Raw genomic sequence first — 12,500 nt, 5'->3', positions numbered from 1 at the left:
GATTGTCTAATGTGTATAAAATCTCAGGTATGGATTATTGCAGTCTCTAGTCATGAGATGTCATTTTTACTTTAGATTTTTGTGTTTTGCTGTATCCTTGCAGCTTAGCAAAACAAAGTAGGACAAAGTAGAACATACTGGTTGAATAGATTATTCCGTGTTGGCTTTGGCTGAAAGCTTATGTGTATAAATGAGATTAGTTTGTAATACTCTGTTTTAGTGCTCCCTTTATGAGATTTGTGAGCCTTGCACTATGTTTAAAAATGTTAGAGAGTTTGCTGGTAAAGTCATTTGCCAAGAATGTCTTTTCTATGGTTATGTTTGTTCTTTCTCTGTTTCACCTACATAGCATTACTTTTCATTTTTGTATTTGTAGGATGTTCCAGTTAAATGTGTTGCAGAAGGGCAAGTATAGCATTCATTTTAGAAAGGAAAAGAATAAGAATTATATAATAAGAATTAGCTTCTTTTGACCTACTTAGAATGGATAATTTTTCTAAGTAGCAATTTAGACTTTAATCCTGGGCTTCAGCATGACATGAATTTTAAAAATGGTTCACCATGAAAGTTTTAACTTATTCCAGTCTCCAGAGTGTTAGGCTGAAGAATTTGGGGGAGAAATATTTACAACATAAAGTGAAATATTGCAGGATTATATAATTCCTCTAAATGAAAGAAAATAAACTTTTGCTAAATAAGTTTTCATCATACTTCCAAGGAAATACTTTTTTTTATTGAAGTATATTTTTTTTCCCTACTGTTCATTCTGAAAAATTTCAAATCCTCACAAGTCAAAAAGGTAATAGTGAACACAGATTCCCTGTGAGTCACGAAGTATTAATTTGTCAACATTTTGTGTAATTTGCGTTGGTCCTTGCATGGGCTTCCCTAGTGGCTCAGAGGTTAAAGCATCTGCCTGGAATGCGGGAGACCTGGGTTCGATCCCTGTGTCAGGAAGATCCCCTGGAGAAGGAAATGGCATCCCACTCCAGTCCTCTTGCCTGGAGAATCCCATGGAGGGAGGAGCCTGGTAGGCTACAGTCCATGGGGTTGCAAAGAGTCGGACTCGACTGAGCGACTTCACTTTCACTTTCACTTTGCATGCTCGTACTGTTGCTTGCTGTGTGTGTGTACGTAACACACGTATGTCTATATGTTATATAAATAGGTATACATGTACAGCTGATGTGCATATGTATGTTGGTATGATGTATTTAAAATATGAGTATAACTTTTTCCTGAGCAATTTGAAATAACACTGCAAGACTCCCTCACACTTCACCCGCGACTACTTCAACATTTCTCCGTTACAGGAAGATCTCTGCCGCCCTCCATACTGTCACGATACTCACGCAGCAGTAGTCTGCATGCCAGGCAGCTCATGGCTCCATAGTCAGGTTTCCCCATTTACACCCCAAAATGTCCTCGTTAAAATACTTGGGATTAATTTTAGATTGAAAGATGTAAAGACAGGACAAAGAGTTCTTACTCTTCATCCAGTTCCCTGTACTGTTATATGTTTATATATAACATGTTTTATATATATACATGTTATATGTTTATATACAGCTTGTGTCAGAGACTATCACCCAGCTGAACCTCAGCGGGTACCGAAAGAACCTGCAGAGATCAGATGTCTCTACCTTAGTTGGAAGATGTCCCGATCTTGTCCACCTAGACTTAAGTGATAGTGTCATGCTGAAAAATGACTGCTTTCCAGAATTTTATCAACTCAACTACCTCCAACACCTATCACTCAGTCGGTGCTATGACATAATACCTGAAACTTTACTTGAACTTGGAGAAATTCCCACATTAAAAACACTACAAGTCTTTGGAATCGTACCAGACAGTACCCTTCAACTGTTAAAGGAAGCCCTCCCTCATCTACAGATTAATTGCTCCCATTTCACCACCATTGCCAGGCCGACCATTGGCAACAAGAAGAACCAAGAGATATGGGGCATCAAATGCCAACTGTCACTGGAGAAGCCCAGTTGCCTATGAAGCCTCTATTGCAAGATGGTGTCTCCTCTTTTCTTTGAACAGGGAAAGTAAGCAGGAAGCCCAATTGTGGAGAGCTCAGCTATTTTTATTCTTGGTTTTCTGTTGCCTTCCTTCTACAAGTATATTAGAGAACCATTGGAGACAGAAAACTATGAAGTGTTGCTTTTTAGAAATGACTGTGAAAGCTTTTATCACTGCTATACCCTTAAGAGCCTCAGCTCTACACTTTTTGAAATTTTAGGGAGAGTGAGCCTATAATTTCAAGATACCTTAAATAGCAAAATTTGAACCACATCTTCCAAGTGCCATTCTTCGTAAATCTATTTAGAATCAAGCTTAAAAATCACCAGCAAATCATTTTCGTAGCCTATATGGCAACTGAACATTCTTCTATTTAATTTTTCAGCACTGCTTTATTATAAGACATAGGTTGCAAAAAATAATAAGCTATTTGTATTGTAAGCTGAAAAGAATGAGAATCATAGAGTAGATCTGCAGCAGTCTCTTCTGAGGATGGCAAGAAAAATAGACATTTCAACTGTGCCTTTAGATTTGCAGTCAGGTTGATGGAAACAAATAGCCCCAGGTCATTCACCTTAAAACCTAAATAAAGAAACAATCTGCCAACCAGAGGTATAGAATTGGTATAGAATTTAAAGACTTAAAAGACAGTTTTCTATAACAGGTTAACCTGGGGTATCCTCTAATGCACATTAATGAAGTCTCCTTTATGTACAGTTGGGAAGGTCCCCTGGAGGAGAAATGGCAGCCCACTCCAGTATTTTTGCCTAGAGAATCCCATGGACAGAGGAGCCTGGCGGGCTACAGTCCATGGGGTCGCAAAAAGTCAGACATGACTGAGCGACTAATACTAATACTATATATATATAATATGTTTATATTATAGTATGTGGATGCTGCTGTCTTTTGAGCATAATCCTAGATTTTGATGCTATCAAAATTTTATTTTCCAATCATTTTTTACGGTATATAGAAAATAGGGGTTTTTTTTTTTTTCATTTTTTTTTAAACAATGACCTTGTATCCTATGGCTTTTCCAAATTCAAAATTTACTATTAGTTGGCTTTGGCTAGAACTTTATGTGTATAAATGAGATTAGTTTGTAATATTCTGTTTTATTGCTACCTTTTTGTGAGATGTGTGTCTTATACTACCTTTGAAAATTTGCTGGTAAAGCCATCTGTTTTGGGGGGGTTTTTTGTAGATTCTATAGTGTTTCATCTGTCCATTATTGTTTAATCTGTGAATAATGACAGTTTCACAGAAATTCTTAAGGCTTTTATTTCTACTTCTCGCCTCATTGCACAGTTTGATTAACAGATGTGGTGAGAGCAGACATTCTTGCCTTGTTCTTGGTATTACAGGAAAGAGGTGTAATGTTTCACCGCGAAAGAATGCCAGCTGTAGGTTTTCATAGCTGTCCTTTAATCAGGATGAGGAAGTTTCTTATTATGTGTGGTTTGCTGAGAGTATTCTCAAAAATGAATGTAGAATTTTGTGAAGTGCTTCTTGTGCGTTTATTGAGATCATCTTTTTTCTTTCATTCTGTTGATAGTATGAATTATGTTGATTGGTTTTTCATTGTTAAAACAACCTTGTATTCGTGGGGTGAATCCAACTTGCTTATGATGTATTGCTTTTTTTGTTTACATATTACTGGATTTTCTTTGCTAGCATTTCATAAAGGACTTTTTAAATTCCTTTTTATTTTTGGCCGTGCTGGGTCTCTGTTGCTGCGCTCAGGCTTCCTCTGGTTGTGGCGAGCGGCGTCTACTCTTCATCTCGGGGCACAGCTTCTCGTTGCGGTGGCTTCCCTTGTTGGGAAGCCCGGGCTGGCTCTGGTAGGGTACACGAGCTTCAGTAGTTGTGGCTGTAAAGGATTTTACATCTCTGTTCATGGATATTGCTCTGTAAATCTTAGTGTATTTGTGAGGTTTTGCTATCAGGGTTATGCTTGCCATATAACATGAGTTTAGAAATGCCTTTAGTCTCTGTTTGCCAAAAGAATGTGTGCAGGATTGTATTTCTTCCTTAAATTTTTAGTAGAATTTATTGGTAAAGCCATACAGGCCTGAAGTGTTCTTATTCAATTTATTCACTTGACGTAAGACTACTTAGGTTGTCTGTTTCTTCTTGTGCCTGTTTGACAAGTTTTTTCACTTGTCTGTCTTCTCTTCTGTGATACATAACCTCATCTATTTTTTCAAAATCAAGTACTTATTGTACCCATTAAAAGAAAGGCAGTTTTATTTAGGCGACTAGCTTACGTCACCGCTTTTCTTATATTAAGTGTTGTGTTTAGATACCTGTTCTGCAGAGTCACCCTGGAGCTCCCTCAGATAAAGTTAAGCCTAGAAAGTAGATTGATTTCTGATTTTTCTTGCTTTTGCTGGAAAACGTATCCTCAGGTTCCAAAGTGTTTCTGAAAAGCTGCACATGGAATGCAAAGCAGAAATGGTGACACCTCTGGTGACGAACCCTGGCCACGCCTGCGTCACTGACACCACCCTCTATTTCCAGCCTCTCAACGGGTACCCGGTAAGTGGACTGCGGGCCAGGGAGAGCTCCTTTGCACTGCAGTTTTCGTCTTCTGTGAACTTTTCATTCTCTGAACTTGACCTTACTGTGTTCTCACATTTTGGTGAGAGTCAGAATGACCGCCCCTGCTCATCCAGCATCTGGTATTTAACAGGCTCCCCGTGTGACCTTGACATTTGACGTCCCCTAACTTGTTTTCTGTGACTTCGGGGTCACTTGCTGTCAGCGATGCGAGAAGAAACCCCACCCCTCCCGATTTTAGTAAAGGGTCCTTAGAGATTTATACCTTCTGCACTCATGCAAGTGAGCAGTGAAATCTACTAAGGTTAAGGAAAATGGATGTTTCCCGTGTACCTGCTTATCTGTACCCCTGAGTCGTATTTCTCGTTATTCCTTAATTATAAACACAATCAGTAGGTCTGAGTCTTGCCCAGAGAAGTGGTAGAAAGTGGTCCTCTCCGGCGGCGCAGAGGTGCGTGCTGAGATGCTGTCACTGGGCAGCTGCAGGGGTGGTGCTGGAAGCAGGCTTCTCTTCCACGATGCCTGTAGACTCACTTGGCCAGACAGTAGACTCAGATTTCTACACTAAACCTTGTTAAGATTAGAGGCTTTATCTAGATCTGGCCCCTTTTCAGAGCGGTTCATTGAAAGAGCAGAAATCCCAATACTCTGCTCGTGCGGTTGGTCCTTTTGGCCGGCAGCTTTAAGAACAGGAGTGTTTTCTGCCATGGAAGAAGTTCTCCCAGTTGGTCAGTCATTGTATGTGCTTCCCTGGTGTTGCTAGAGGTAAAGAATCCACCTGCTAATGCAGGAGATGTGATAGACACAGGTTCCATCCCTGGGTTGGGAAGATCCCCTGGAGAAGGAAATGGCAACCCACTCCAGTATTATTCCCATGGACAGAGGAGCCTGGTGGGCTACAGTCCATGGGGTCGCAAAGAGTCAGATGCAACTGAGCACACCACACACACACACCCACACACACACACTCACCCACACACACTCACTGAAACACAAATATATCCTTTTCTGTGCTGTGCTTAGTCGCTCAGTTGCATCCGACTCTTTGCAACCCCATGGACTGTAGCCCATCATGAGGATTCTCCAGGCAAGAATACTGGAGTGGATTGCCACCCTCCTCCAGGGGATCTTCTCAACCCAGGGATTGAACCCAGGTCTCCCACATTGCAGGCAGATCCTTTACCGTCTGAGCCCCCAGGGAAGCCCTTTTCTGCGTGGTGCTATAATGAGTCTGTCCACCAGGTGGTGCAGCACACCCACCGGGCCCTCCAGTGGACAGAGAACTGGCCTTCCGTGTGGTGTGATAAATTGTATGGGCCACCACAGTTGCTGTGGCTTGAGTCAGTACTTCTGCAAAAATATCTGAGTATGTGCCATAGCTTCAGGGTCCCAGGTGTCTGGGCTGGGGGCCTTGGCCAGTCTTCTTGCAGCTTCCACCGCTGCATACCCTGCCTCTGTGGGCTCCTCCTCCCTCTCATGTGGGGAGGAGGGTGGACCTGTAGCCTTTTGTAACCTTGTTCCTCTCTTACTAGCATTTCAAGGCTCCAGAGAAGCAAGAAAATTTCTTTCATAAAGTATAGAGGCTCTCGTTTTTACTATAGTTTATGAGCTTTATTACACTGAGGTTTGGGCTTCCCTGGTGGCTCAGTTGTAAACAACCTGCCCTGCTAGTGCAGGAGACGCGGGTTTGACCCCTGGGTCAGGCAGAGCCCCTGAAGGAAGAAATGGCAACCCCCTCCGGTGTTCTTGCCTGGAAAATCCCATGGACATAGATGCTTGGCAGGGTACAGTCCATAGGGTCGCAGAGTCGGACATGGCTTAACGCCTGAACAGCACCACTGTAGTTTAAGGAGACAAAAGACAGGGCTCTAAAAAAGATGCATATTAGTTTCTGAGCAAACTATAGGTCTATAAAAAGCAAAATTCCTGTGAGGTTGTACACACCAATCCTTTAATGCTCTTTATCACTCAACAGCTTTCCAAAAACCTGAAAGGTAGATGCCTAGGGATCCCCTGGTGGTCCAGTGGTTGAGACGTCAGCTTCCAATGCAGAGCGTACAGGTTCACTCTCTGGTCGGGGAGCTGTAAGATCCTATATGCCTCGCGGCCAAAAAACTGAAATGTAAAACTGCTTCTGCAGTATCGTAACAAATTCAATAAAGACTTTAAAAATGGCCCACATCAAAAAAAAAAAATCTTAAAGATGGGTGCATTATCATTCTGAGAAGTTGAGTACCAAAGCGGAGTGAGTAGAGGGACATGTCCACGCTCACAGAGCTAGTGGAAAGGGCAGGCTGGCACATAGTGGGGTGTGCCCTGTCCTAAGAGCCCCCTTTCTAGCCGTTCACTTGTGACCTGTTGGGAAGTTAAGATGGGCTCATCTTTCCCTTTCTGATACCGAAGGGGAGCTTCTAATTGCGTCAGAATGTTGCAGTTTGAGATCTTCTCTCTTTTGTTGTTCAGTCGTGTCCGACTCTTTGTGACCCCATGGACTGCAGCACTCCAGGCTTCCCTGTCCTTCACCATCTCCCAGAGTTTGCTCAGACTCATGTCCGTTGAGTCGGTGATACCATCCAACCAGCTCATCCTCTCTCTCTCTCTCTCTACTTTTAAAGAAACCCGTGGTCCAGATAATGCTCCAGGACATCCGCCGCATTTACAAGAGGAGACACGGCCTCATGCCTCTGGTGAGTTCCCCTGGAGGATGGGCGTCTTGTCTCCGGGTTGGTCAGTGGTTCATTGACTTAAAGCCCCCGGGGCCACTCTGGAAGGTGCCCGCATGTTGTGTTGTAAGCAGATGGGCTCTGAGTCTCAGGGCTCCTTCTTCTGGGTAAGCTGGCAGTTTTTAAAGGAGCAGCTCTTTTGGTAGGTGGCAGGGCTGCGGGGAACATGTTCTTGGCTCCCAGAGCAAGAGGACTCGAACACCCTGGGTTTCTCCCTCCCAAGTAAGTGCTCAGGGCTTTGGGTTTGTACATGTAGAACCGGTCCAGGGCTCCTTGCCGCCACCCTGTTGCAGCCCAGCAAGGTCTCCAGGCAGAGCTTAGAAGTTCTTACAGAGCCAGCCCTCAGTGGAACTGTAGCACAGTCACTGTGGACTTCGATTACTTCTGCCTCCAGGCCTGGGGAGATGGAGAAACGGATAAGGTAACCATTTCAACCACCAGGGCTGTCCTGCCTGCCATGCCTCTTATCTCAGGGATAAGCCCAAGTCCACCCTCCTGTGAGTCACACACTTATAAGCTAGAAACCAGTCCCCACAAAGGGTGGGACTCCAAGGGCTTGTCATTTGATGTCAATATCAATGTATTTGTTCTCCTTTGAAGATGAACCAGTGATTGGTGGCATTACAAAAGCATTGTGGATATTAAAGCAGCTTGTTTTGGTGTTTTACCTTTATTAAATTTAACTGTTTTTCCTGCCTCTCTTACATAGAAGTGATTCTCCATTTTCAGTACCAGTAGAGGATTAGGGAAACAGATGCTGTTAAAAATACAGAAATATAGTCATAAAGAGAGAAGAAATTGGCATTGATTAAGTACTTTGTGTGTACTGGGCAGTTTATGTACAATATCTGTTCACCAGCACAGCCGCTCTGAGGTTACAAGATACCCTATTTTACAAAGAAATTGAGACTCCAGGAGTTAACTAGTAATGTGAAAGCCTGTATTTGAACCTAGGACAATGCTCTGTTTTCATCCTTTCTGTTACTGTCCTGTCTTGGCCTCACCAACACGTCATCTATACAGCTCAACAGTTTTCTTAAGAATAATTGCAAGCTCCTATTTGAATGAGTTCAATTATCAATTTGTTAAATTGAAATAGTTATGGTTGGATTAGTTTTTCATCAATAAGAGGATCACTCAAGTAATTGATGTTTCCATGTGGCGCTTGTGGTAAAGTATCTGTCTGCCAATGCAAGATATGCAAGAGAGACGGGTTCGATCCCTGGGTCGGGAAGATCTCCTAGAGAAGGAAATGACAACCCATTCCAGTATTCTTGCCTGGAAAATTCCATTAACAGAGGAGCCTGGTGGGCTACAGTCCATGGGAATACAAAGAATCAGATACGGCAGAGCACACAAAGTGAATTATATTCATTCAGTGAAATATTACATAGTCGTTAAAACCAACCATGTATAAATCAACATACACAAATCTCAAAAACCTAATCAGAAAAGTATATAATTTTTAATATACAAAAATGCTACATATATTTAGATATAAAAATGCTACATATACATAAAAATGTACTTAAAAGTATAAAAAGTATGCCTGAGAGTTCTAAATATAAAAATCAGAATTATGATTGAATTTATAAAGGAAAGCTAAGCATTTGTGTTTGAAAAACATACGTGAAGACACAAGTTGCCAATTTTGATTCAGCACAAATTCACAAATGTGATGACCAATACAAATACTCAGCACTAAAAGCGATTTTATAAAGTTTAGCTGAAATACATGTCTTGTTCTCATGTTATATAAATTAAGTGAAGAGCTGGGGAATATGCACACAAGACCTATAAATAAAAAAATGCAAGTGTTGAATTGAAAGGCTTTTGTACTTGAGTCCCTCACACTGAGGTGCCCTTTGTTTTATCCTCCCTGGATTTGTAGGGCTTGGAAGTGTTTTGCACAGAAGATGACCTGTGTTCCGACATCTACCTGAAGTTCTATGAACGTCAGGACCGAGACGACCTCTACTTTTACATCGCTACGTATCTAGGTTTGGTGCCCACCCGCCCTTGTATCTGTTCACGTGGGGGTGGTTCAGCAGTGGAACAGTCGCTGTGTCCACTGTCACCTCTCCAGGGTCCCCTTTATCTGTTCTCATCGGTAACCATCATTAGCAGAGTGGCATTTTAAAAACAAAGGGAAATATAAATGAAATTTGGTAATAGTTCACTCAAATTCGGTTTTTTAAAAAACCCTTGGTGAGCCTTTTCTGTATCTTAACGACACCCAAGTTGAATGGATTATAAAGAATACACGTGGTCATTTTTTATGTCCAGTCCTGTCTTCCGTTGGTTTATGAATGCCAGGACTGGGTTTCCTCATGTGAGACAGTGGGGTATGCAGTCATGTGTTTGTGATCATTAATTGCGGTCCTAGTCACAAAACTGGGAGACGGTAAAAAAGGAACACGTGAGCCTGCGATGCTCTTATGGTACCCTGGAGCGCAGTTTGCTCCTAACTACTACTTGCTCAGTCTTCCATGGGAAATGTGAATCTTCCCACTTTTGTCAGAGAGGACACCTGTATTTTCCTTTTTTTTGAGCACAAACATATTAAGTTGTATGGTTGAATTAAGTTATTCTTGGTTTCAAAGTTGTCAGATGACTAGAATGGGATGCGTTAAGTACATGTTGGAATTTTATTAATACCATCTCAGTTTTGTTTGCTGTTCCAGTGTGCAGTGAACCCATTTATGAAGTAGTGAGTTAATTCCTTAGAAAAGAAATTTTCTCTCAAGGAGGAATTGTTTGTTTTCACGTGAAGAACATAATTTAAAGTTTATAAGTGAACTTTACTAAAGTTCATATTTGCTTATTCTCACATTAAGCTATTCAGTTTAACTCAGTCCATAACTATAGCTTTGCTACGGGTTTACTGTTATCTCCTGCCTGCCAATTTAATTTTTTCATTTAATTTTTCTAACTGTAACAAGCTTGCAACAAAAAACTCAACTCTCATAGTGAGTCCTAAAATCTTAAACCCACCATGGTCTAGAAAGTCTGCTTCTGTGAAGTGTCCTTTCCGAGTTTATTCCTGAGATTGTTCAGACTTCCTCTGTGATGTTCTAAGAATGGAAAATCAGAGGATAAGTGTTCTGATTTTTTTTTTTAAGCCCTTTCCCGGTAGCTAGAGAAGAAACTTGGCAAAGTATTTAAGAATAAATATTGAATCAGCAAATGAGGGAAGTTGTTTTATGCTGCCAATAAAAAATTGAAAGCAGAATTTTCTAAACATAATAGAAAAATGGACTCATTTCTCAGGAAGATTCTCACTGGTGTCACACAATCTGTGTTTTCCTTCTTTTCTGAGGTTATTTCCAGGTGGTCTCTCTGGGCCTTCTAGTTGAGAAATCACGTCCTCCTGACAGACACCTGATTTCTTCTTCAGCAGTTTCTGTTCTTTTCTGTATTCCTCACTTGCATAAATAATACATAGTCATTGACAAATCAGCCGTGTGCCTGTCTTCCAGATCTAAAAGAGAAAGAAAAGATGGTTTTGTTTTGATTTTGTAGGAAATGGAGGAAATGAGCTTTTTCAAATGGTAATGGCTTCTTAAAGACATTGAAATTCAAGCACATTGGGAACAATTCTTTGTTAGTAAATACATGTTGTAGACTACAGATAAATATAGTAAACATTATATGTTGCCATGTAATATTGATGTATTTGCTTTATATTTTCATGTTTGTTTTATGTCATATCTATTTAATAGATGTGATGCTTTATATCCTATATTTTATAGATGTGATATTCTATGTCATATCTCTCACAGATATGATGTTTTATATATTTAATAGATACAGTATGTTTCCTGTCATATATCTCATAGATATGTTGTTTCATATCACATATTTGATCATTTTCCCTCCTGGATCTTAGAGATGCTCATCCTTGACCAGACAACTCTTTTGTGAAAACAGATTAGCCTACTTTTCTTTTTTTGAAATGTGCTTTTCAACAGTGGGTTGAAGGGTCTACACTGCAAGCCCCTGTAGGACCGTCACTTGCTGAGTGGCCGTGGCCTGCGTGCACTGAGCGTGGTGTGACCCGGCCTGTCCCCCTGTCCCCGCAGAGCACCACGTGCCGGAGCGCACGGCCGAGGGCTACACGCTGCAGTGGCAGCGCGGCCTCCTGTCCAACTACCAGTATCTGCTGCACCTCAACTCGCTGGCCGACCGCAGCTGCAGCGACCTCTCACAGTACCCCGTGTTCCCCTGGGTCATCGGCGACTACAGCAGCTCCGAGCTGGGTGCGTGCGCGGGCCGGGCTTTCAGAGCAAAGAGCTCGCTCCGTCCTAGGACCACGTTGTGATTCGTGAGCAGAATAAAACCCATTCCATCTCGTGACTCTAGGTGGCCAGTTTCTGCGCCGTGATGCTGGATAACACGTGTTACGTGAATTACGTGTGTTCTGTGTGTTCTCTCTACTGTCTCTGAATTTTTTTTAATCCTAAAGAAACTACTCACATACGTCTTGAAAGCCATACCCTGAAAACACGCATGTGATCTTTAGCCAGTGTTACCATAATTACCAACAAGTATTGTTTTCAAATACTGAAGAGTTTACTTGGAAAATCGCATCTCAGGTTATCATATTAAATGTCAATTCATATTCAAAAATGTGATTATCAAAAGTAATAACTATTATAGAGCACTTAGTTCAGTTCAGTAGCTCAGTCGTGTCTGACTCTTTGCAGCCCCATGGACTGCAGCACACCAGGCCTCCCTGTCCATCACCAACTCCCAGAGTTTACTCAAACTCATGTAGAGCACTTAGAAAGTACTGAAATACTCAAGGAAATAAGAATCATCAATAATCACATTACTGAGAGAGTATATTTCTTTCTCTCAAATTATTTTACCAAAATTATTGTGATTGCATAGTAATTTTATAATGGCTTAAAATTAGATATTGTGAAGATTAAATTACTTTTGACAGTTCACTGATTGCTCCCTTTTACTTGAAAGAGGTGACAGCTTTTCTAGGAATATTATTTATCTGATAATTTTCAGGTCCCCAGTTCTCCAATTATGCTATTATCATAGGATAATATTCACAGTAACTCAAACCTAAAAAATAAATTTTGATAGAATAATGGGTTTTGAAATTTGTTTACTTTTTTTTGCTGTCATTTTACTTGGAATATAATTTTTCTTAATCAGTAGGTCTTTTTTTAAAAT

General features: G+C 41.2%; 1 protein-coding gene and 1 pseudogene across 1 annotated transcript in view; both read left to right on the top strand.

Annotated features, from left to right (window-relative positions):
• NSMAF (neutral sphingomyelinase activation associated factor) overlaps positions 1–12,500 on the top strand; it is a 66,418-nt gene that overhangs the window by 35,748 nt on the left and 18,170 nt on the right. Inside the window, exons 10-13 of the mRNA XM_027561029.1 lie at positions 4,437–4,566; positions 7,203–7,274; positions 9,202–9,310; positions 11,393–11,569. Coding sequence (XP_027416830.1) covers positions 4,437–4,566; positions 7,203–7,274; positions 9,202–9,310; positions 11,393–11,569 — 488 coding nt within the window. The remainder of the gene's footprint in view (positions 1–4,436; positions 4,567–7,202; positions 7,275–9,201; positions 9,311–11,392; positions 11,570–12,500) is intronic.
• LOC113904197 lies at positions 1,145–2,798 on the top strand (annotated as a pseudogene).

Source organism: Bos indicus x Bos taurus, chromosome 14 (genome assembly GCF_003369695.1).
Source record: "Bos indicus x Bos taurus breed Angus x Brahman F1 hybrid chromosome 14, Bos_hybrid_MaternalHap_v2.0, whole genome shotgun sequence".
In the NCBI taxonomy this organism is placed as follows: domain Eukaryota; kingdom Metazoa; phylum Chordata; class Mammalia; order Artiodactyla; family Bovidae; genus Bos; species Bos indicus x Bos taurus.
This window is presented reverse-complemented; position numbering and strand designations above follow the sequence as displayed.